We start from the raw sequence: 21,889 nt of genomic DNA on the forward strand, positions 1-21,889 counted from the left end.
TGTTTTTCTAACTGTCATCCCATGAGATCTAACCAGAGAAGAACCCATTTCTCCTGAGGGCAGTGCCCCAGGGACATAGTGACTTCACGCTAGCCTCAGTTGCTTAAGGGTTCTGTCACCTCTCAGGCTGCAGGTCTGTTGGCCATGTTTCTCACACAGCATCTTTGGGAGACATACTGGAACACACTGAAGCTATAGAAACCTCACTTGGTGAGTGGTTTTCAAAGCGGAATGAGTTCTGAACCAAAGGCCAGATTATAAGACCTTGTAAAATAAAAATTGATTCTAGAATCTGGCAGGCCCTTCAGCTAGAGGCAACGGTGTCTAAGAAGCTTGCATGCACAGCCCCACAGAGGTCTAAGCTTACGATTGCTCTGATTCTGAGAGAGGCGCATCTCAAACTGGCATGTGGATTTCCCCGTTGTTGAGTCTAATGTGCACCACACCCAGGAGCTTGTGACTTCTATCAGCAGAAGAACAGCCTCCCTAAGACCAGCCAACTCCCTTTGACCCATTCAATTGGCTCTAATCATGGGTCATTCTGCTTTGGATGCCTTGGTGCCTAGAAGGTGATGGCTCTCCTATGGCAACAGTCAATATGAACTTCATCTCTCAGTGAGCGCCAATGGCTAGTGTTCAAAGGTGACAAGCCAACTGGCGAAGATTTGAACACTCTAGTTAGTACTTAAGGATAAAGTAAAAGCAGCACTGCCCAAGAGAATAAGGACCAGGGAGTGCATGAGGCAGAGATGCTCAGACTTCAGCCCTGTGCATCTGAATAAGATAAATATGAAGAATCTATTAAGAAAAGCCAAGAAAAGGTCTGGGGCGGGGGCAGGGGGTGGGAATAAGAGATGAGTGTATCCTACTATGTCAAAGGCTTGGGCCTCAGGGGTTTCATGCATTTGAGAGGAAGGGAGAAAGAGACAGACAGACAGAGAGACAGAGGCAGAGAGAGACAGAAATAGTGACAGGAAGAGAAAAAGGCAGAGACAGAGGTTTCCCTGCAATGTGGGAACCTGGGTGAGTGGCCATGCGTAGTGAACCTGAGGGCAGGATTCTGCTCTCTGCAGTCTGGAAAGGTGGTCAATCAGGCTTCAGGTGTTCTGGGGAGAGCAGCAACAGGAAGTTTAGCAGGCTTAGCCACTCTGCCGCAGTTCTCACTGGCCATGCCCAGACTGTGGTCTCAGAAGTGTCAGAGTGCAGTGCACATGCTCTTATACAGGTTAAGATCAGGGTAAAGTCAGATTAAGGTGCTGGCTGAAGAAGACTCCCAAATACTGTTGATCCTGAGGTCACAGCGCAGAAGGGACATGATAACAGGGCCTTTTTAAGTTTAGGATCCAGGTGCCCCAGACTACAGAGGAGTTTGGTTATAGCCTGGTGCCCTGAACGTATCCTCCAGTGAGGACTGCAGCTTGCTCTACATCTACTGCCCAGAGGTGGCCCAATATCACCCTGCCCTAGACACTTTGAGTAATAAAAACATGACAACCGGAAGAGACAAGTGTAGAGAAGAGTCCAGGTGGGGCCCAGAGGACAAAGAAGGTGATGAGCCTGTGCTACAAGGACAAGCTTTGAAAGCTCTCACCATGGACACAGCCACACTATGGGACCATCGGTGTCAATTACAACCACAGAAACTAATCCTTCTGCTAAAGGAGGACTCGGGAACTTCTTGGTAAAGGACCCGAGCTGATGGAAGCCTGCCAGGCCTGAGCTCCTCTGGAGGGGCTCATTGGTATGACTGCCACCAGCCTGGGGTGCAGGAACCGTGACTCTGCCACAGGCCGGAAAATAGGCTGCAGAATGTAATTAAAGAGTCCAATGAGAGGAGGCACCAGAGCGATATTAATTACAGTATTTAATCCATTAGGTGGGGTTGCCTAGCCTAACCTCTTTGGAATTCTGAGTTTGTCTATGATTAATTATTTTGGGGAGTAACAGCCAACATTATAGCTTGTTAATAGGCTTAAAATAATAAATTAAAAAAATAAAACCCAAGAGGTTGAAACCAGCTTTAGTTTCTGAAAAGTGCCTGGCTATCTCATGAGTTCCTTCCATTCTCAATGCCCTTTTCCCATTAAAGCATCTCACACCATCCATCCACATAGCTGTCCATGGTGGGCATATGGAGCTCAGCAGAGCCATCAGCTCTTGCTCCCAAGACAACCACCAACCATACCATGTGTACACCAATCCTCCCCAGAAATCTACAGCCCAGGACTGGAGTGGGCCCTTCTGAAGAGGCTGGCGTGATGGATTCCAGTCAGCTAATAGTTAAATATTTAATTCATATACAGGGTTATCCAGTGCTAAACTGAAAACAAGAAATGGAGAGCTGTGAGTAATGGGGCCTGTGAGACACTTCCCTCAGTCCAGGGAGGCAGGGCTGAGTGGGCTATAGAGGGACATACTGAATTCTATAAATGACCTGAACAGGAAGTCCCCATTGGATGGGCAAGTGGATGGCTCTGGACATCATGTTCCAGTGCCTTGGTTACTCAGCTTCTTCTAAGCATACAGGCTATACCTCTCCTCCTGGGGACATGCTGGGGACACAATGTCATCTTCACTCCACTGTTCTGTGTCCCTGGCATGACTAAAGATCGGAATCACAACAGAGTGTGAATCCAGTCCCAGGGATGCTGGCTGGTCTGAAAGAAAACAATGGACTCTTCCAGTAAATTGAGTCTGAGGAGTCTTCAAGACCCAAAAGAACTGAGAATGGAGGATAGGCAGGCAGTACCCTCCCTCTCCTGGTTTACCTGGCAACGTGAAAGAGCCTGACTTTACTGGTTTCTAAGGCAGCAGCAGGCTGGCTAGTGTATCCAAGTGCTGGCCCTATAGGGCCTTTTTTACCCTCAGAAGGGATGTTTAAATTTTGGGATCTGGAGTGGTTTCCCTCACTTTTTTTCTAGACAATTCTAAACAGGAAGTTCTCTCTGTACATGTGCATGTGTGTGTGTGTGTGCGTGTACTCTGAGACCAGCGTAACTACATATGTGGACCTCACTATAGACAGGTAATTAAGGTGTAAGTCACATACCTCACCACACACCCATTTACAGCACACAGTGAGTGATTGACACTAAAGTAAGGGTCATGTGTCCATCACCGCGAGCAGAGTCAGAAATTCCATGCCTGAAAAGGAGCCCTAGGTCTTCCTTTGTCCACTTCCTCCCTTGTCACCTAGATGCAATCTTTTTAAAACAACAACAACATCTCACCTGTAGGGTCTGGTCTATTAAACATCTATTGTAGATGTTTACGGAAACAGTCCTAGGACACATGATTTGTGACAACTTGCTTTCAGTTCTTCCCATTGCCTGTCTATGTTGAAGCATGCATGGACCTTCATTTTTATTTTTTTAGACTGCTGAATAGTATCCAGACCACATGTACTATATCCACACATGAGTTGATGGCCGTTGGGTTGTTCTTGTGATCCTCTTCTCCTGCGAGTAAATGTGAAATGCACATGGCTTTGCACATCTCTTGGGTTTGTACCTAGGAATGGACCTCCTGAATCACAAGGTCACCCTGTATCAACTGTAGAGGAGCTGCTCTGCTCCCTCCAGAGGGCTCTGCTAGCTTGCAATCCCACTGTGATGGGTGGGACAGCTTTGATCTCTCTAGATTTCGACCAATGATATATCACTATGCACTTTTCCCTCTCGATGCCTACAGGGTATGGTGATTTATATGAGAAATGCCCCCCGCCCCATGGTCTTTGGGCATCTGAGCACTTGAATCCTGGTCGGTGGCTGTTTGGGGAGGTTTATGTGGTTTAGGTTTAGCCTTGATGAAGCCTATGTCACTGGGGATAGGTTTTGAGGTTAAAAGCCTTGTGTCCCTTCCAGTTTGCGCTCTCTGCTTTGTGCTTATATTTGAAGGTATGAGCTCTCAGCGTCCTGCTCCTGCCCCATGCCTGCTGGTTGCTGCCATGGCTTCCTGACACAATGGACTCCTATCCGCTGAAAACACAAGCGCAGTAAGCTCTTTCTTCTATAAGTTGCCTTAGTCATGGTATTTTATCACAACAGCAGAAAAGTAACAAATCCAAAGGTGAGTGAGAATGGAGTCTTACTCTCGTGTCATTGTCACTTTCCTGATGGCTAATAATGTAAGATTTCTGTGCCCACCAGCCATTGAATTCCTTGGCCATTTTTTAAGCTGTTCTGTTTTGTTTTGTTTTGTTGGTTTTTTGTTTTTGCTTTTGTTTTTTGTTTGTTTGTTTGTCTTTTTAAAAGCTGGTTGCTTGTCTTGCATGGGCATGCTTACAAGCGCACATGAATCTTTCATAAACTTCCTGACATATTATTGATGGGTAATAGCAGCCATATCAGGTCCACAGTACAGAACCGACCGTGTAGATACCACCTGCTCTTCCAGGTTCTAAGCAAGCTTCTATGAGAATCCTGGCATGAGCTTCCAGGAATCCTCACCCTGCCCTGCCCTGCCTTGCCCTGCCCTGCCCTGCCCTGCCCTGCCCTGCCCTGCCCTGCCCTGCCTTGCCTTGCTTTGCCCAATAGCTGCTCTGCATAGCATGACCATCTTTACTCTCCATGCCAGAGATCCTCTTTCTGTTACTTCTTTTCCCAGATGTCACCTGAGAAAAATGAGTACAATAAAAATATATAGCTTACTCGATAAAATTATAAAGACATTTTGAATGTAGTTTGAGATCCATTTGATGCAATGGTGGCATTAAATATGCAAGTCGAATGTCACAGAGACATCTTAGCCTGTGAATCTGGAGTCAGGGAAGTGGTCAGACTGAACAGAATTCATGGCACAGTGACTGGGTCTGTGGGACTGGGTAGCTTTGGCAGCTGAGTTGTAGTAGGAGATAGCATGTAGACTTTGAAAGGAGATTCCAGGGCTGAGCCTGGTCAGCTCATTTAGAGACAAGAGAAGAAACAGCTCAGGACATGGGTTAATCCATATAACAATATGAGGTTAACCTGGCCGGGCATGGTGAAGCGGAAGGGTATGGAGAAAGTGATGAACACTGTCAAACACTGACAAAGGTTCAGTAATAGCAACATAAGAGATATATACTTCTCAGATACAGAAAAGCACAGTTGCTGGTGACCTTGACAGGAGCAGTATCAAGGCTGAGGACATGCCCAGGTTTGACAGAATTGAGTCCAAAAGGAACGAGGAGAGGGAATTTTATTGGCATATACATACATCTTATTGGGAGGAATCTAGTTTAAGGAAGGGAGAGAACATGGTCATCCACAGGAAGAATCCACAGGGGTCAGAAACGCCACTCAGCTTCGTGTGAGCAGAGTCCAGCTTGCTCAGGAATCAATGCATTCTTCCTGGCTGAGTGACACCTCAGAGATCACCTTTGACTCCACACTGCACTTCCCTCACACCCCAGCACTCTGCTAACAAGCCTGCTGCTGCCTGTACCTTTAAATGAGGTTGGTCCAGATCCAGCTTCTACACAGCATCCTCCACCATCTGCTTTGTCCAAGCCTTTAGCATCTCTCTCCCACCTGCATAGTCTCAATGGTGCTGCCCTGCTCAGGTGGCTGGCCAAGAACTAACAAATTCACACCTAAATGTCTTCATATGGCCTGGTCATATATTGCAAAGTTCTCACAGAGATAATACAAGAAAAGACTCTCTTCCTACAGCCACCCTGCCTCCATTCAACATCTGGCTGACCAAGAGTCTTGATCCGTATGTATTGCAGAGGTACAACAGCTGCCCTTACAAGACACATGCAAGAGAAAAGATGGTGTCTCCTGGCTCTCAGAGTAGGGTGCTTTCAGCACAGACATTAAGACTTGCCCAAGTCCCGAGCTGGGCTAAGCCCAAAGTGTCCTGCCCTGTAAAGTCTTTATTTGCTATGAGCCCCTAATGACACCCCAGGCGAGCTTTGGACAGGGCTGACTCTCTCTAGGGAAGGTCAGAGCTAGTGATCTGGTCCACTGACGAAGGTAATTGTCTCCTCTTGGGGACAGGTGGCCTCCCTACACTCACTTCAGATTGTGCAGAATCTTATCCACAAAGGGCTCACGAGGAGGGAGAGGTTGACTGACTTACTGAGCAGGCAAGGTAGGAAACCACTTAGCAAAGAAAAGCCAGATCTTCTCTCTCTATTTCCTGCAGGAAAGCCCATTATCTTACACAGACGTAAAAGCACTTGCTCTGCCACATTGGCAGACAGCACTCAGTTGGAGGAAGGAGCAGAAGGGAAGCCAGGGGCTTGGGAAAGGCACTGCTGGATTCACCATTGAGGCTATCTAGACGCCAGAAATCAAACACACCAGATCCTGGCAGTAGAAGTGTATTCCTTCTTTTGGTGATCGTTACAATCTCTTCTCTTTGTAGGAAAGTCTCAGATGCTTTCCTTATGCCTGTACACACTACCGTATGGCGCAGGGCTCCAGTTAAAGCAGAATATGGTTCCATCCGGCTGCCTCCCCTGGCTCAGCTTGGCTCAGAGCTGTACCTGCATGCCTGTGTGCACACATGGGCTCTGCACATGAACAGCTTGTGGACACAAAGCCTCAAATCCTGGCCCCTCTTTCCCAACCCATCACAGGAAGCAAAACCATCAACTTATCAACCTGGCAGATAAAAATGGAGGGAGCAGAAAACAATGCTCAGCACTTACTCCGAGAATGGGTCAAACAGAGGCCTCTCTGCTTACATAAACTGTCCACACCTACTGACCACCCAGAAACAGGGAGCAGACACCAGTTAGACCAGGCTGGGTTTCTGGGAAAGGAACCATACTGTGGAGGGTTGAACGAAGTCCCCCACAGTCTCAGGCATTTGAATACTTGCTCCCCAGTGGATGGCTGTTTAGGCAGGATTATAAGGTGTGGCCTTAATGAGGAACTATGTCTCTGGGGCAGACATAGAGGTTTCAAACGCCATTTTGAGTCAGCTCTCTCTGCTTTCTGTGTTCAGGTGAAGATGTGAGCTTTCTGCTATTGTTCCTGCCACCTGCTGCCATGTGAGCCTGCCAGGAAAGTGATGAACACGCATCCCTCTAGAACCCGAAGCCCAAACAAATCCTTCTTTCTTAAGTTGCCTTAGTATGGCAGTTTGTATAACAATGGTCTCCACAGGCTCACAGGCCTGAATGCTTGGTCTTTCAAGGTGGTACTACTTGACAGGGATTAGGAGGTAAGGCCTTGTTGGAGGAAGCGTGTCCCTGGGGTTTCAAATGCTCAAGTCAGGTCCAGTGTCTCTCTTTCCTCCTGCTACCTACTGATCCAAAGTGTAGAACTCTCAGCTACCTCTTCAGTACCATGTCTTCCTGCATGTGGCCATGTTCCCCACCATGGCAATAATGGACTAAACCCCAGAAACTGTAAGCCAGTCTCAATTAAATCTTTTTCTTTATAAGAGATGCTGTGGTCATGTTGCGTCTTCACAGCAATAGAACACTGACTAAGACACTCGCCATGTTTCATTAAAGCAACAGAAAAAGAACTAATATGAGGGTATAAAAGTAACTAAAACATTGACCATGTATTAGTTATGCTAATAGGATAGATGAGGGATGGGAAAAGCAGAGACAGCCCACCAGAGTCCACCTGCCCCTGTGTGCCACCGTATTCTACAGACATCCAGGAGGACCACCATGCTGGCTGACTGGGCTTCTCGATGGAGTCTCCAGCCCATTATTTTAAAGGGGTTATGTTTGTTTCTCTGTTGCTGTGGGAAAATATTCCAACAAAGCAATTGAAGAGAGAAAGGGTTCATTTTCAACTCACAGGCCAGGACACAATCCATCTTGATGGGGAAGTCAAGCCAATAAGGTTTGAATCACCTGCTCACTTTACATCCACAATCAGGAAGCAGAAGACCTAAATACCATTCACCTCAATTAACCTAATCGCCATAAGCCCTCTCAGACAGTGTAGCCATAGACTCAGCAACTCCTCAAGGCATGGGAGAGTCTTGTCTCTTAGGAAAATCCGGAACCTGTCAAGCTGATGATTAGCCATTACAAGGATGAAATACACGTACAGAATCTAGCAGAACATACCCTCCCCATTACTCACATGCTGCCTGTACACCTGAACTCACCTAAGGCTAATGGAGTTGAGGCTACTTTCATTGCTAATCTGTGCTGTCATTCCACTGTGTCCAAGTGAAAGCTCACCATATCAATGCCTGGGGAATTAATGACATAATAAAAAGGAAATCAGCAGCCAGAAAAAGATGCTGATAGTTTGCCAACTACTGACTTAGAGGCCATCCTCACCAGGAACCTGTCACAGCTGTGACAGGACAGGTGGTACAAACTGTCCCCAAATTAATATGACACTGCATATATTCCTGGCTCTTCCTTGATTCAGACACAGATTGGGGCTTCAGCTGGGGAGAAGCAGAGGGAAGTGTCAACTTAAAGACTACAGGAGAATGAAAAGCTAGCCTCAGGTCCCTTGTCACCACCCCAATGAGAGAGAGAGAGAGAGAGAGAGAGAGAGAGAGAGAGAGAGAGGGAGGGAGAGGGAGAGGGAGAGGGAAGGAGGGGGAGGGAGGGAGAGAGAGAGAGAGAGAGAGAAAGAGAGAGAGAGAGAGAGAGAGAGAGAGAGAGAGAGAGAGAGAGAGAGAGAGAAGAAAGTGTGTGTATATGTGCACTTACGAGTCCCAGGAACTTATGCTGTAGTGCTCTGAGCTCACGACCTCAGGTGTCAAAGTGACACCCCATCCTTACTGAACCACCCTTGGTTCTTAGGACTAAGACAATGAAAACTTGAAACTGCCAGCTGAGTAGCCCGAGCCACAATCTGAGTCCGTTTACTTATAGGAAGCTGCAGACTCTCAAGTACATTCCATTTCCCACTCTTTCTTCTCAGTTCCCATGTAAGTCCCATGTGACTTTCAGGGAAATCGAGACCCTACTCTGGACAGACAAGAGCCCTAAGGTGAGCTCCCTTCCGTCTCCTGGCTCAGATACAAACCTGACCACAAGATAAAGAGTCTATAGGAAAGATTCATGCCTGCACAGCTTTCCAGTCCTGCAGAAGGGTTAAGAACTTCCTCTTCAAGGCCCTGCTTAACATCCCCTAAAACATTTTGTCACAGCATCCACCCCTAGCACCCAGCAGCTCACTCCTCTTTTGAGTGAAGATAGAGCCATCAATCCTTGGACCACTACACTGAGTGCTGCTTCTCACTAAAACCCTGTTATCTCCCCCTCCTCCACTTCCAACAAAGTCAACTAATTAAAACAACAGCCCATGGATTAGAGGAAAATCTGTGAAAATTGGATTTGTAGTAGGCACTAACAAAAAAAAAGATTTAAGTACTCATAAGCTAATTCCAAGAAAATGTACATAACAATTAACAAAAGGATGGGCGTGAAGGAACTACTCATCATTGGAGAGACTTAGAGTGGTCAGAAATAGGGGCAAAGGCAGGCAGCATCTCCCACCATCGGGGAGTGGATATCAAGACTACTGTGAGACAGAGGAGCCTGCTACGGTGGCACTGGTAGCGAAGAGAGAACACAGGCTCCATGATGGTTGGAGCAAGGGGAACTCTTGCTCACTGATGGCAGGAATAGAAGTCTGTGTGGCCATCCAGACAACAGCATGTAGGATTCAAAAGAAGATAAGGAAGAACTGCCATACGGTCCAGACTTCCCTTTTCTGGCTGTACACCCAAAGGAGTAAAGTGGTCACCTTTTAAAGAAATCCCTGTTCCTTGTAGCACTGTGACGAGGTAATCAATGAATAACTGAAGATGCTGATGTCTACACAGAAGTCATTATACTGGATGAAATAAGCCAGGCACAGAGAGAACACAGTTGTGTGATATTATCACATGAGAAATATAGAAAGAAAATATATCAAAAAATTAGTCATAGAGGGGGGAGCATTAACAGTAGCTTTATGCAGGATGAAGTTTAAAGATCAAACATGGGGCTAAAGAGATGGCTCAGTGGTTAAGAGTGCTTATTGTTCTTGCAGAGGACCTGGCTTTGGTTCACAGCACCTAATAATGGCTCATGTATGCTTGCAACTGAAGTTCTGGGGGAATCTAATGTCCTCTTCTAGTCTCTGAGGGCTCCTGCACATGTAATATATATATAAACTTACATAGGTTCATACGCATACAGGTAAGTAACATAGATAGATAGATAGATAGATAGATAGATAGATAGATAGATAATAAATCTTCAAATACCAAATATATAATATGACCTTACCATTAAAATAGATGAAAGCTGGTCTTGAGATTGGAAAACAAATCAGGTATCCATATGAGAGATGGATGACTCTTTGATTAGCTACCATTCCACTATCTACATATCTCATAATGCATGTCACATGGTTTAAACACAGACATAAAGCAGAACCTTTGAGTGAGTGAGTCTGTGTTAAGCATCAGAGATTAGGATGCAGGAAGTGCAGGTCTCCATCAGCAGCCTTAGACAGACAGAGCAAGAAATCCAATGGAATGGGTTGGCTGCTAGATCAGAGGGCTGAGGTGTCCTGAACAGCCCTGGACACAGAAGGTGGGGTTGAGTCCTGCTATATAGTAAGACCTGCTCGTTTAAGAACATCTGCATAGCACAGCTAGGCATTAAAGGAAGGAAGAGCCCAGGAATAGCCTCCTACCACTAAATTTTAGACCTGCAAAAAACACACACATGCCACAGGAAGAAGAAACCTCTGGAAACGGACTCAGCAAAGTACAGAAACCTTGACGCCTGAGTTGGTGATAAACTCTATGTAATTGCTGAGAATTTTCAACAAATTAAAAAAATCTAAGTAAACGGACAAAAGAACTCTGACTTCAAGACACAGATCCTCGGTACTAAGAATCTTCCAAAGTAAAATGAATGACACCTGCGGCTGCCTGAGAGACACTGGACACAGGCATCATGGTACACTGCAGCCCCATTAGAAGGCACTTCCAGCAGAGGCAAGGCCCTAGAAGCATCCTTGGTTGCCTCTGAGCAGAAGCAGACAAGTTTTCCTTTCAGGGAGGAAATGGTGATGGGATATGGTGGCTGGATGCTCACAGCACAGCAGACTTACCAAATGCCAGAACTGCACAACACAAGATGAAAGAGAGCTTCATTTTACATTTTGAGTTTTTTTTTTTTAAATCAAATCATGAGTACATTTATTTCCTTCAGAGACTAGGGTAGACACATTTGGAATCTACAAGGGATGAACATCTGCATGTCTATGAGAGAGGTTCCTTTTCACAGAACCCACTCAAGGCCTCATCCCTCAGGTGACTATCACCTTTCCCTGCAGATGGCCATTACCAGCCTCCAGGGGCTTTGACACCTCATAGCATGCTTGAACTGCCGCCAAGACCAGCACCCCCTCGTGAAGTCAGCAAGGCCATCAGGTTAGCACAATGATCTTGACATCGGGTGTGAATTATGGTTGGTGTGGAACATTGGATGCTATAGAAAGGACCCAGAGATCCTTGAAAGGCTTTTGAGTGTTGGCCATCCTACCCTCCATGTCCAAGGCACTTAGGGCTTGGTCTCCACTGGTCTCAGCATAATGGTTCAGGCTACATGAGACCCTTGAACTTTCAGCTGAAAATTTTGGATTTCAGAAATGCAGAGGCCATGAAAACAGGGGAGGGATCATGCCCTGCTTCAAAGGCCCTTGCTGATCAGTCTTGCTCTTCTCCTGACCTGATCAGAATTGTCCTGAATCCATCTCTGTGGTGAGAGCTTGCTTGGCCCCTACCAAGCCCAGGAAGACTACGGCTCAAAGCTAGTGGCCCCTGCTTCTAGCATGACCCATTCCAGGAGCAGGCTCGGGTGGGAATAGGCATCTTCAGAGGAGGGTACCCTGCATTTCCGTCCTATAGGAAATGGATAGCAATGCTGGCTTTCACTCCAGGGTCTCTCTGCTGAACACTCAATGTATGCACCGGCTACTAGGTGGTGATAGGCCTTAGCTGTGTCCATTCAGCGGAGAGCTATTGGCAGACAGATCTTCAAGCTTGGTTATATGTAGTGGAAAGAAACATGTGAACCTGACATTCTGGGGACGGGGAAGGGAGGAGAGGGGGAGAAAACTAAGCAAATGTCAACACCTAAGACCATTCCTGGCCATGATAATTGTTGCAAAGTCAGCGTACAAGAAAGAGAAGGCAGTTATCCCAGAATGCACTGTGGAACGAGGTTTTCAGGCCACCTCTCTGACCACCACTGTCAACCAGCCATATGTGGCACTAAGAGGGTGACAGACGAGCACTCACAACAGACGTGGCCTGTGCGATGGTCCTGAGGCAGCCAGGGGCTTGCTGTGCTTGGGGTAAGAAGAGTACAAGAGGGACAACATCCCAAGATGGCCACAGACAGAGTACTCTAAGATTGGGGTAGGGGTCCAGCCTAAGCTATTGAGTCAGCTGCTTGGCATATGGAGGTATATTTACTGCTCTGAGGCACCCTGCAATCAGTTTACTAACTAGAAGACTAAGGAAGGAAAGGGGCTCTGCCTTCTGTATAATACATAGCATATTGAGATCTATTATGAAAAACTCAGGAGCCTATGGAAACACAGGACATCAGGTTGAGAGTTACTTCCAGAATGAGGCCATGGGAATATTGAAGGTGGATGGGTCATTTCTAGGGACCTGGCAAAGGCCCTTGGGAGGGGCACCAGCAGAGTGGGGTCAGAAACAAAGAAGGAAAGAAAGCGTTTCTCAAAAGGAAGGTGCGGTGTTCTGTGGCATTTCTGAAAGTGTCCCCAATGTCCCCCCAAGCATAAGGCATCTCTGCAACCTGTGTAAAGAGGTGATCTGCTAGCATGAGATTTAGGGACACACTAAAGACCACATACAAAAACAGTCACAGAAGAATGTATAAATGTGGCTTGTTTCTGTTCAATTCAGCAGAGCCCCACAAGGTAGCATGCAGCCTGGCCAGGGCTGACACATCTGCAAGAGGAGAAGGCATTGCACAAGCTGCAGAGGAAATGACTGTGGAGGGTTCATTACTTCTGGAATGGAAGGGGCCAGGTGGGGAGAGAGAGATCAATGGCCGTGTCTTGCCAGCCCCCTTTAAGAGAGGCAGCAGATGTCTTCAGCACTAAAGTCCTTTGGGGTGAGGATATTTTTCCAATTTCCTCTTCAAAGACAGAGTGGATAGGATATCATGGTAGAGATGGCAAATATAGCCCCAAAGTGTATAAATTCATGGAGAAGGTGGTGGGGATGGGAGGTTCTGGGGTGCTGGTGAAAGGTGGCAATGTGGTGTGGAAGACTCCAAGTGTGCATGCAGTCCTCACTTTGAGATCCCAGCAGCAGGATTCCCCACAGAGGAAGTTCTGCCCCTCCCCCACAGCAGAATGTGTAGGAATGCAGGCTCAGGGCATTCTTATAGAGCTCCCTATCAGAGACTAAATAAATACTGGGAGCCTTCTGCTTGCTTGTTTACATTCAATCATGATCCCCTCTAGGCAGGGCGACCTCCAGGTGCCAGGCACTTGGGAGTATCAGTAATTATATTGCTACAGGGTCTATAAATTTTTGTCTCTGGAAATCTCTAAAACCATAATATGTATTATGACACTTTTTATTATAGTAGAGGAAGGAATAATCCATGTAGTTAAAAATAATAATAAAATAAAAGTGGGGCCAACTTTACCCCAAGCGGCTGGCTCTCCGTAGTCAGAAGTAGCCTGGCAGCTGTGGACTTCCCTAATGAGAGAGCTGCCATCACTTGAAAGGCCATGGGCGACCCTGATGCCCTGGGAGTTCTTGGACTTGGTATGTGGCTTAGCTGGCAAGTCACTGGGAGACAAAGAAAATCGTCACTGCCCAGCTGTTCTGTGGCAAGGCAGCATGCTAAATTTAAACCAATAAATAGTTCTGGAAGAGAGAGAACAGGTGGCAAATGGTCTCTGCGGCAGATGGTACTTTCTAATATTTGTATCTGATCGTAATTGGCGATACTGGAGACAGTGTCTCCGTGCTCCCATATCACCTTCCTCACTTGAGAGCCTTGGAAGGGGTGGGTCTCACTTTAAAAGTGAACTCTATCATTCTTTGGAGAAAAGTCATTTCAGACACTTCATCTGATGGGGAGGGCATCAGGTACCCGGCTCGCTTTTCTTAGCAAAGGGCTGAGCAGAACTTGGTCCAGTGACTGCAGGCCAGGCAACACCAGAAAGGCATGCCTGTTCTACTCCACATCCTCTGTCTCTCTTCTTACCCTCAACACCCAGACTGTCTTGCCACTGACACATGGGTATGATGCCCAAGACCTCTGTTCCCCTGCATGTTTCTTTTATAATCTGAAACCCTGAGGAACCGTGAAAAGTGAGCTAAAATCTGTTTGCTGGTGGCAGGAAGGTCCCTGCTCTGTTCTCCTTTCCTGGTGGCTCCTCCAGCCACCAGCCTGCACTGTCAGCTGAATAGACAATTCACCAAATGAGCCTGCTCCTACTCCAAACTGCCCTCTGCCCCAAGTGGGATTGAGGGACAGGTGAGCAACCAATAGCATTTAGATTCCACAGATGGCCAGAGCAGCTCTTCTCAACCCAACATGGACCCAACAAGGACCCAACAGGATGCTGGATCAGGGATGTCACTGAGTCCACAGATCCACATCCATATCCTAGACTTCACTGAGGAGTACAGGAAAGACATTCAGTTCAGAAGAGGGACAAGTTCCACAGGTGTCTGGCCTGTGGAGAGCAGCCACAGGCTTTGGCTGTGCACATTACACATCAAAGGAGACAGCCTCATTATAACTGAGCTAGGAGCTGGCCCCTGGCTCTTTCAGTGTAGATTTAGAACTCCACACACACCAGGGCTGCAGACTTAGTGTAACTTGTCTGGCTCACTACTCTTCACAGAGATATTTCCTTCCAGTGCTAATGGAACACACACACACACACACACACACACACACACACACACACACCACTGTCTTCCCTGCCCAGCAGAGTTTATCCATGTTGCCCCAGTACAAGGTCTCACAGTTTCTTAAATGATATTCTAATTTAAACCAGGGGTTCTATATGGAGGTAGGACATGGGGCTGTCATAAGGATTGCAGGACCCAGCTCCTACACACATGCTGACATAATTAAATTCCGTCTCCAGTGGTTGTGTGATATCCCCAAGAGGCAAAACTGTCCTCAGTTGAGCCTCATTAACCCAAACTGTATGAAGCCTCTGGGGCATCTGGCTTTTTACATCAAGCAATAGGCAGACTCATCATCTTAAATGGGAATTACCCTTCCATCATGCACAGTTTGCTCACTGCAGATATATACCAAAGACCACAGACTGCAGATAACGCTTGCATGGGCAATATGATACATCAGACCTGCCTTCCCTGTCCATCTAAGCCTGTCTTCTCCACCTCACTCCATACTGCACCCATTTAGGGCTTTGTCTTCCTCCTGATCCCAGCCTGGCTCATCATTTGCAGGGGTTTCATGAATTTCCTGGCAAGCTGCTCCTCTGAAAAGTCTGTCCCTGTACTTCATTCATTTCATGGACTCGTGAAAGTAGCTTAGAAACAGGCCTATATCTCAATGGGAGTCTTGGTTAGGGGTGTATTGCTGTCAAATATATCAAAAATAAGTAAGTTGGAGAGGAAAAGGGTTATTTCAGGGTTATTTCATCTTACAGCTCCCAGATTACAGTCTATCATTGAAGGAGTCAGGGCAGGAACTGACGCAGAAACCATGAAGGGGTGCTGCATCCAGTCTTGCTCCCCATAGCTTGCCCAGGCTGCTTTCTTATAGCACCCAGTACTACCAGCCCATGTGTGGCACTGCCCACAGTGAACTGAGACCCCTATATACCAATCATGAATCAAAGAAATGCACCACAGGCTTGTGCACAGGCCAATCTGGTGAGGACATTTTCTCAGTTGAGGTTCCATCTTCCAAAATGACTTGAGCTTCTGTCAAGTTTACATAAAAGTAAGGAGAGTGATGGGCAAGTTATGCATTCTTCCAGCTCGTTTTAGAAGCTCAAAGGACATTTGATATGGCTTTTTTTCACAAGAACTATACCCAGAACCCTTCAATGGCCTTCTGTGCCCCTTAGACAAGAGACTCAGGCCGACACAACCAGGTGGCCACACCTCCCAGAGAAGCCCTGGCTTGGAGACCACTGAATTTCCCTAGAGCTGGAAAGGAAAGCCAGCAGACATAACAGTGGATGGTTTTAGGATAAAATTTCATAAGCATCAGTGGATTGAGGGGTTTTAGCCCACAGCTTCACACAGCAGGAATGTGGGCTTCAAACACAGATTGCCCAAGGGCTTGTTCCCATCACATCTAAATGAGGGTTCACTAGCACACTGGAATGAAATACAGATTTCATTCTGGGTAGTAAGTGTGCTACTGGTCAGCTAGTCTATGAGGCTGGTAGAGGAACACAGAGGCCAAAGGTCCAGTTGAAAAAGACCATGTTAGATTCACCAGAAAGAAGATCAATAACTGAAGGCACACTATAAACCTGGAACATGGGTAATTTACCCTTGCCTTGTATGCATGTGAAAGAATGTGCATATATTCTTTCATGTGTGTGCATATATGCATATGCTTACATGTTCACATATGTGCATGCATGTGTCTCATCTAGTGATACGTTTCCTGTTGTTGAGAGTTTAGCAAGTCATGACATGGTTAAACATCCCTTATCCAAAGTGCTTGGCGTGTGAACTGTATTGTCTTTGGAATATTTCCAGGTCTTAGAATATTAACATATACACAATAAGACATAAACACAAATTTATTCATTTTCTATAATATGTCCACAGGCTTGGGTTTATTTTATCTAATGCTTTAAACAGTTGTATGCATAAATAAAATTTTCTAAAGTGGAATTTTTCTGACCTCTGGCCTCAAATCAGTGCTGAGAATTTCTGGCTTTGGGTTTATTGATACAGAATTCTCAACCTGCCTCCTGCAGACTTACTATGCAAGCTCTACCACAGCACACGATCAACTCTCAAAAGCAACTAAGATTCGGGGAGGGAAGATTCACTCTCTGGCATTCCAAGTTGACACTGCTATCACGTTTGAAGAAACCAGCATTGCACAGGACACAGGGCACCCTGATTCCAGTCAACAAATACAACACAGACAGCAGCATGCACATCACATGGACACAGCAGATAATGTGGCCAGTCTGGGACCCATTCCACGACTCAAGAGCCCACACCTCTCAAACTCAGTACTCCAGGATGCTGGGATACCTCAAGATCATCCTCTCCGATTCTCCAAAAAGGCTCAGTACTCTGAGGACCAATGGCTCAGGAGCCATCATGCCTCTTGTCCCCTGCCCCCTGCCAGATGGGCAGGACTTCCCATAGGCCCACATAGCTATCTCAAATCCCAAGCAAGGCAAAGGCTATCGGTGTGCAGCTCAGCAGTGGGACCTGGTGCATCACTGGCAACATCAGTTGCTCTTCTTGGGTGAGCCACCCTAGCTCTGTGACATGTGTCACACAAGGAAATGGCTGAGATCTTAGGGTCTTGAAGTATCTACATGAGCTGTAAAGGGGTCTTATCTCTTCACACAGGCACATACAAGAAGCCATATGGGCACAGTCAAGCCGTGCTCCACAGAGTCCATGTGTATTTGTATAGTCTGACACTGAGCAAGCCCCATACAAGCCCAACTGAATGCCCCCCACACTGGATCTGGCCTCCAATAACCCGCAGCATGTGTCCAGAGGCTGTTACCAAGACATTGAGCCCCTCGGCCCAGCTGGCCCTGCTTTTTCATCTCAATTCTGGGAGCAATTATGACCTTTCCTGGTGGCACAATGTTCCTACCTGAGAATGGGGCAGTCCGGAAGGGGATTCTGATGGGGGTCAATGTCAGGAAGTGGCACGGCTGCATGATGGAGGGGCTCAGGCCCCGGAGTTCCTCGGGGTCTACAGAGACCATGGCAGTAGCTGCAGCAGCAGCTGTGGCAGCAGTGATGGTGATGGTGGGACCCCTGCTGATTGGCTTAAGACTGTCATGACAACCACCTGTGGGAGAGAGACCAAGGTCAGCAGATGTAACACACACATCCATCTCAGGTAACAGTATCCTCAAAGCTCATGAAGGTGACACTGCCCCCTTCAATGACATCCCCTACTGGTTGGCATTGTCCCCAGAGAGAATCTTATCCTTCAACACATACACTTCACCATGTGATGCCCAGAGTGGCACACACCTGAAATCACCAAGGAAAAGCCAGGACATGAGCACCATAAAGGGAAATAGAGGCACTGTGGTACACAGGTGTGATGAGAGTCATCTGAAGTGACCTTGAGGATGATACTAAGAGAATCAAGGTGGGGAGGCTCTGGAGAAAGAAGTGATTGTGGGCCAGGGTGGCAGGAGCTCCAAAGCACTGGGAGTCAGGATGCTGACGACCTATGCCAATATAACGGAGAAACCAGAACCCACTCAGGTTCTCCCAGATGATCCTAATACAGAACCCAGGGACAATACCAAAGCTACTGACTGTAAATGATTCAGGCTGTGAACTCACTCTTAAACATTATCCTTATGGCCTTACAACCAATCATCTTTGGCAGCTAATAAGGTGCTAAGCAATGACCAAATGGAATGCTTGCTTTCCTGAGAACTTTCCAAAAGGGAGCGTACAGTGAGCACACTTCTCCAAAGTTGGTTTTATGATATAGGTTGATAGGTATAAATCAAAGGAGATGAATCAATGAGTGGGTCATTATTGAGGGACGATCATTATTGAGATGAGGACTCATGGCACAGTTATTTTGGAATAGGAGAATGAGGCATTCTGGGCCCTGGGAAGAAGTACCAGAAAGTGTTAAAGTTCTGGGATAGATAGAATGTTGGGGAGGCTCAGATGGGAGAAAGATCTGATTTCCTATCATGGTCCCACCCTGGCTGCCTTTTGTATATGAACAATCAGGGGACAGGGCTGAGTTCTGAACAGACTCAAGACAGGGTGTCAAATGTGAACCTCAAGGGAGGCAACCACAAGGGAGAGAAAGATCTGAAGGTGACTGAGAAAGTATTGAATATTGTGAAATCAGATTTTTTTTAAAAAAAAAATAGTCATAGGAGGGGAAAAAATCATAATTGATTTCCTCTCCCTGTCTTTCCACATTTACAAATTCCCTAAGAGGGACACAGACCATCTTTTAAAATTACACTTACAGAGCAACCAAGCAGGAGCTACTGTGTTCCCCCAGAGCCCTTCGAAGTTCCCTCGTCATTACCACCGTCCCCAGGGGCTGCATGTCAACAGCCATCAGCTCAGACTGACACACTGTTAACTAAAGGCCAGCTTCCCTTTCACGGGTTCTTTTCTGCTATACAGCCTGTGGATTGTGACAGGTGTAAGATGTATCCACATAGCATCACATACAAGAGTTTAACAACAGGCAGCTGTTCCACCCCACCCCAACTCCCATCCCCACCCCAACACACACACACCAACACACTCAGCCACTGAGCCCAGAGCAACGAAGTCTGGCCTTTTGCAGAGCATCATGCAACTTCAGGCCTCGTTGTGCAGCCCTTTCAGTGGCTTTGCCTCCACTCAGTGAGCTGCATTGCAGTTCCCTTCCTATCTTTCTTATGACTCAATAGCACATTTCTTTTTTATCATGGAGTAATATTTCATTATAAAGAAGTACCACCGTTAATTTCCCCCCTCGCCTGCTGAAGGGCGTTTTGGCTGCTTCCAGGTTTTGACAATTATGCTCAAGGCTGCTATAAGCATCTGCACACAAGGCTTTCTCGTGGGCATGCTTTTCAGTTCCTTTGGGTAAACAACACAGGGTGATTGATGGGTCACGTGGCACAGGGGGGGTAGCACTGGGGACCATACACTTGTGTATGATATGTGTGCACAGTCATGTGTGCACGTACAGGCAGGCATGTGACAGGGCACACAAGTAGAGGACGCAAGACAGCCCCAGGTATCATCTTCCCATCTTCCTCCTAGTCTCTTGGTTGCTATTGTGTATGCCAGACTGCTGGCTCGGAAGAGTCCAGAGTTTCTCCTGCCTCCATCTCCCATCTCACTGCAGGAGTTCTGTGACGACAGACACATGTTTCCACGTCCAGCCTCACAGGAATTGGAGGGATCCTAACTCTGTTCCTCCGCGTGCAGGGTAAGGAATGCACGGAGGCTCCTCTCCAGCCCATGTGGGGTAAGGAATGCACGGAGGCTCCTCTCCAGCCCATGTGGGGTAAGGAATGCACGGAGGCTCCAGCCCGTGCTCAGCTTTTAAGGAAACCCCCAGGTCTTCTTCCTATTACATCCCCCACCCAGTAAGTGAGCATCCTGGCTGCCCACCACCTTGCATATGCTCTGTGTCATCTGTGTTCTGGGTCCTGTCCTTTCTTCCCTCTGCGTCATAGGCTACCAGTGTTGCCATACACACAGTGGAAGTCAGTGCTATCAAGAATGTACGACCTTCACGATAGAAGCACACCGTGGACAACTGGTGAAATGGAGCAAGGGTCCTGTTCCTCATTGAGGTCTGTGCCCTTCTCTCTGCTGGAAGTCTGAATGATATGGGAATGGGTCACTAAGCCCCTGTGTCTTTGCCTTTATCATATTGAGTTACAGAATCAACAACTTCATCCTCACATAGCTTCCAGTAGCCAATGAATCAGGACACACAGAGAACAGAGTACTGCATCTGTGTGCCATTTTGCATCCTCACCCTGGTCATAGGTGCTCCCTGTTAGAAGTAGCCATGTGTAAACAGCTGAGCCAACAAATTTTATTCCAGCCACCATAAAACAGTGCTGGGGGCCAAAACACTGTCAGCACTTTGGGAATGTAAGGTCAGCTAACAAGGACAGTTTGAATGTTCTGATGGCTCACCATAAGTCGGGAACCTCGCAGAGCATAGGGACGCCATACTTAGGGGGCCATGCCATCGTGTCTCCACTTTATAAGACAGAGTCAGACCTCACGATCTCAGCCATGTGCCACCCGGTGAAGTTTCTGAAATAAACTTGCTCTACTCTTTGAAATGAAAGTGACCTTGACTAATGGAAGAGAAAGTTACCATTATAAAAGAAACAGATGTTAGCGCAGGTGAAAGCATTTTGCAGCTAGAAATATGAAAACGTTTTTAATCACCACGTGATTTCTGTTGCCAAAAATCATCTGTCAACTTAAAAGCAAAATAACTATGACTCATTAATCTTCCCTTTAAAAACTGTAAAGACTTAAAAAAAAACCAAAAAACAAAAAGCAAAACGCATGTTGAATTCATTTCGCTTCTTACAAAATTGCACCTCCTGCCAATGTGTTCATGATATCTGTCAAGTTCCAGTGGTAACAGAAAGTTAACAAACAGCATGGACAGCTCCTGGCATAACACCATAATGGAGGGCAATATCTTTTGCCCACAGCCCCAGAGGGTTTGGTCCATTCACATCAGGGAGGGCGTGGTAAAGTAGTTTGCATCAGCACTGACAGGAGGCAGAAGGAAGACTGTACAGAACTAGGCCATGCCAGGCATGGGCCCCTAGCTCCTCCAAGTAGACTCTGCCTTCCCCATTCACTACTTACCAGTAATGTGGTCCCACGGTGAGCCCATCCAGAAATTCATCTATGCATCTATCTGAGCTTTTACGACCTAATCACCTGTAGAAGGCCTCTCAGACATTCCCCCTCCCCGCAACAGGAGATCCTTTATTACCACCCACAATAGTTTTCAATCTAAGCAAGTTCACAATCAGACTCCACACACACATACTGGTGCTCTGTGACAGGGAGATCCACAGTTTACAATGCGTGGGAGAAAGGATGAAGCTGCTGTTGGCTTCTCCTCCTATCTCATCTCCCAGCCCTGGATCACAGCAGAGCATCTCTGTGCCAAGCTGCACACAGCTATGGGACTGAAAGACGGTATGATGGATGCAAGGCATGAGGCATCACTGGATAC

General features: G+C 46.9%; 1 protein-coding gene across 1 annotated transcript in view; it reads right to left on the bottom strand.

Moving 5' to 3' along the window:
* Tcerg1l (transcription elongation regulator 1-like) overlaps nucleotides 1-21,889 on the bottom strand; it is a 188,759-nt gene that overhangs the window by 134,936 nt on the left and 31,934 nt on the right. The window contains exon 4 of the mRNA NM_183289.3: nucleotides 17,771-17,971. Within this exon, the coding sequence (NP_899112.2) occupies nucleotides 17,771-17,971 (201 nt within the window). The remainder of the gene's footprint in view (nucleotides 1-17,770; nucleotides 17,972-21,889) is intronic.

The sequence above is a fragment of the Mus musculus genome, chromosome 7 (assembly GCF_000001635.26).
Source record: "Mus musculus strain C57BL/6J chromosome 7, GRCm38.p6 C57BL/6J".
Lineage (NCBI taxonomy): Eukaryota > Metazoa > Chordata > Mammalia > Rodentia > Muridae > Mus > Mus musculus.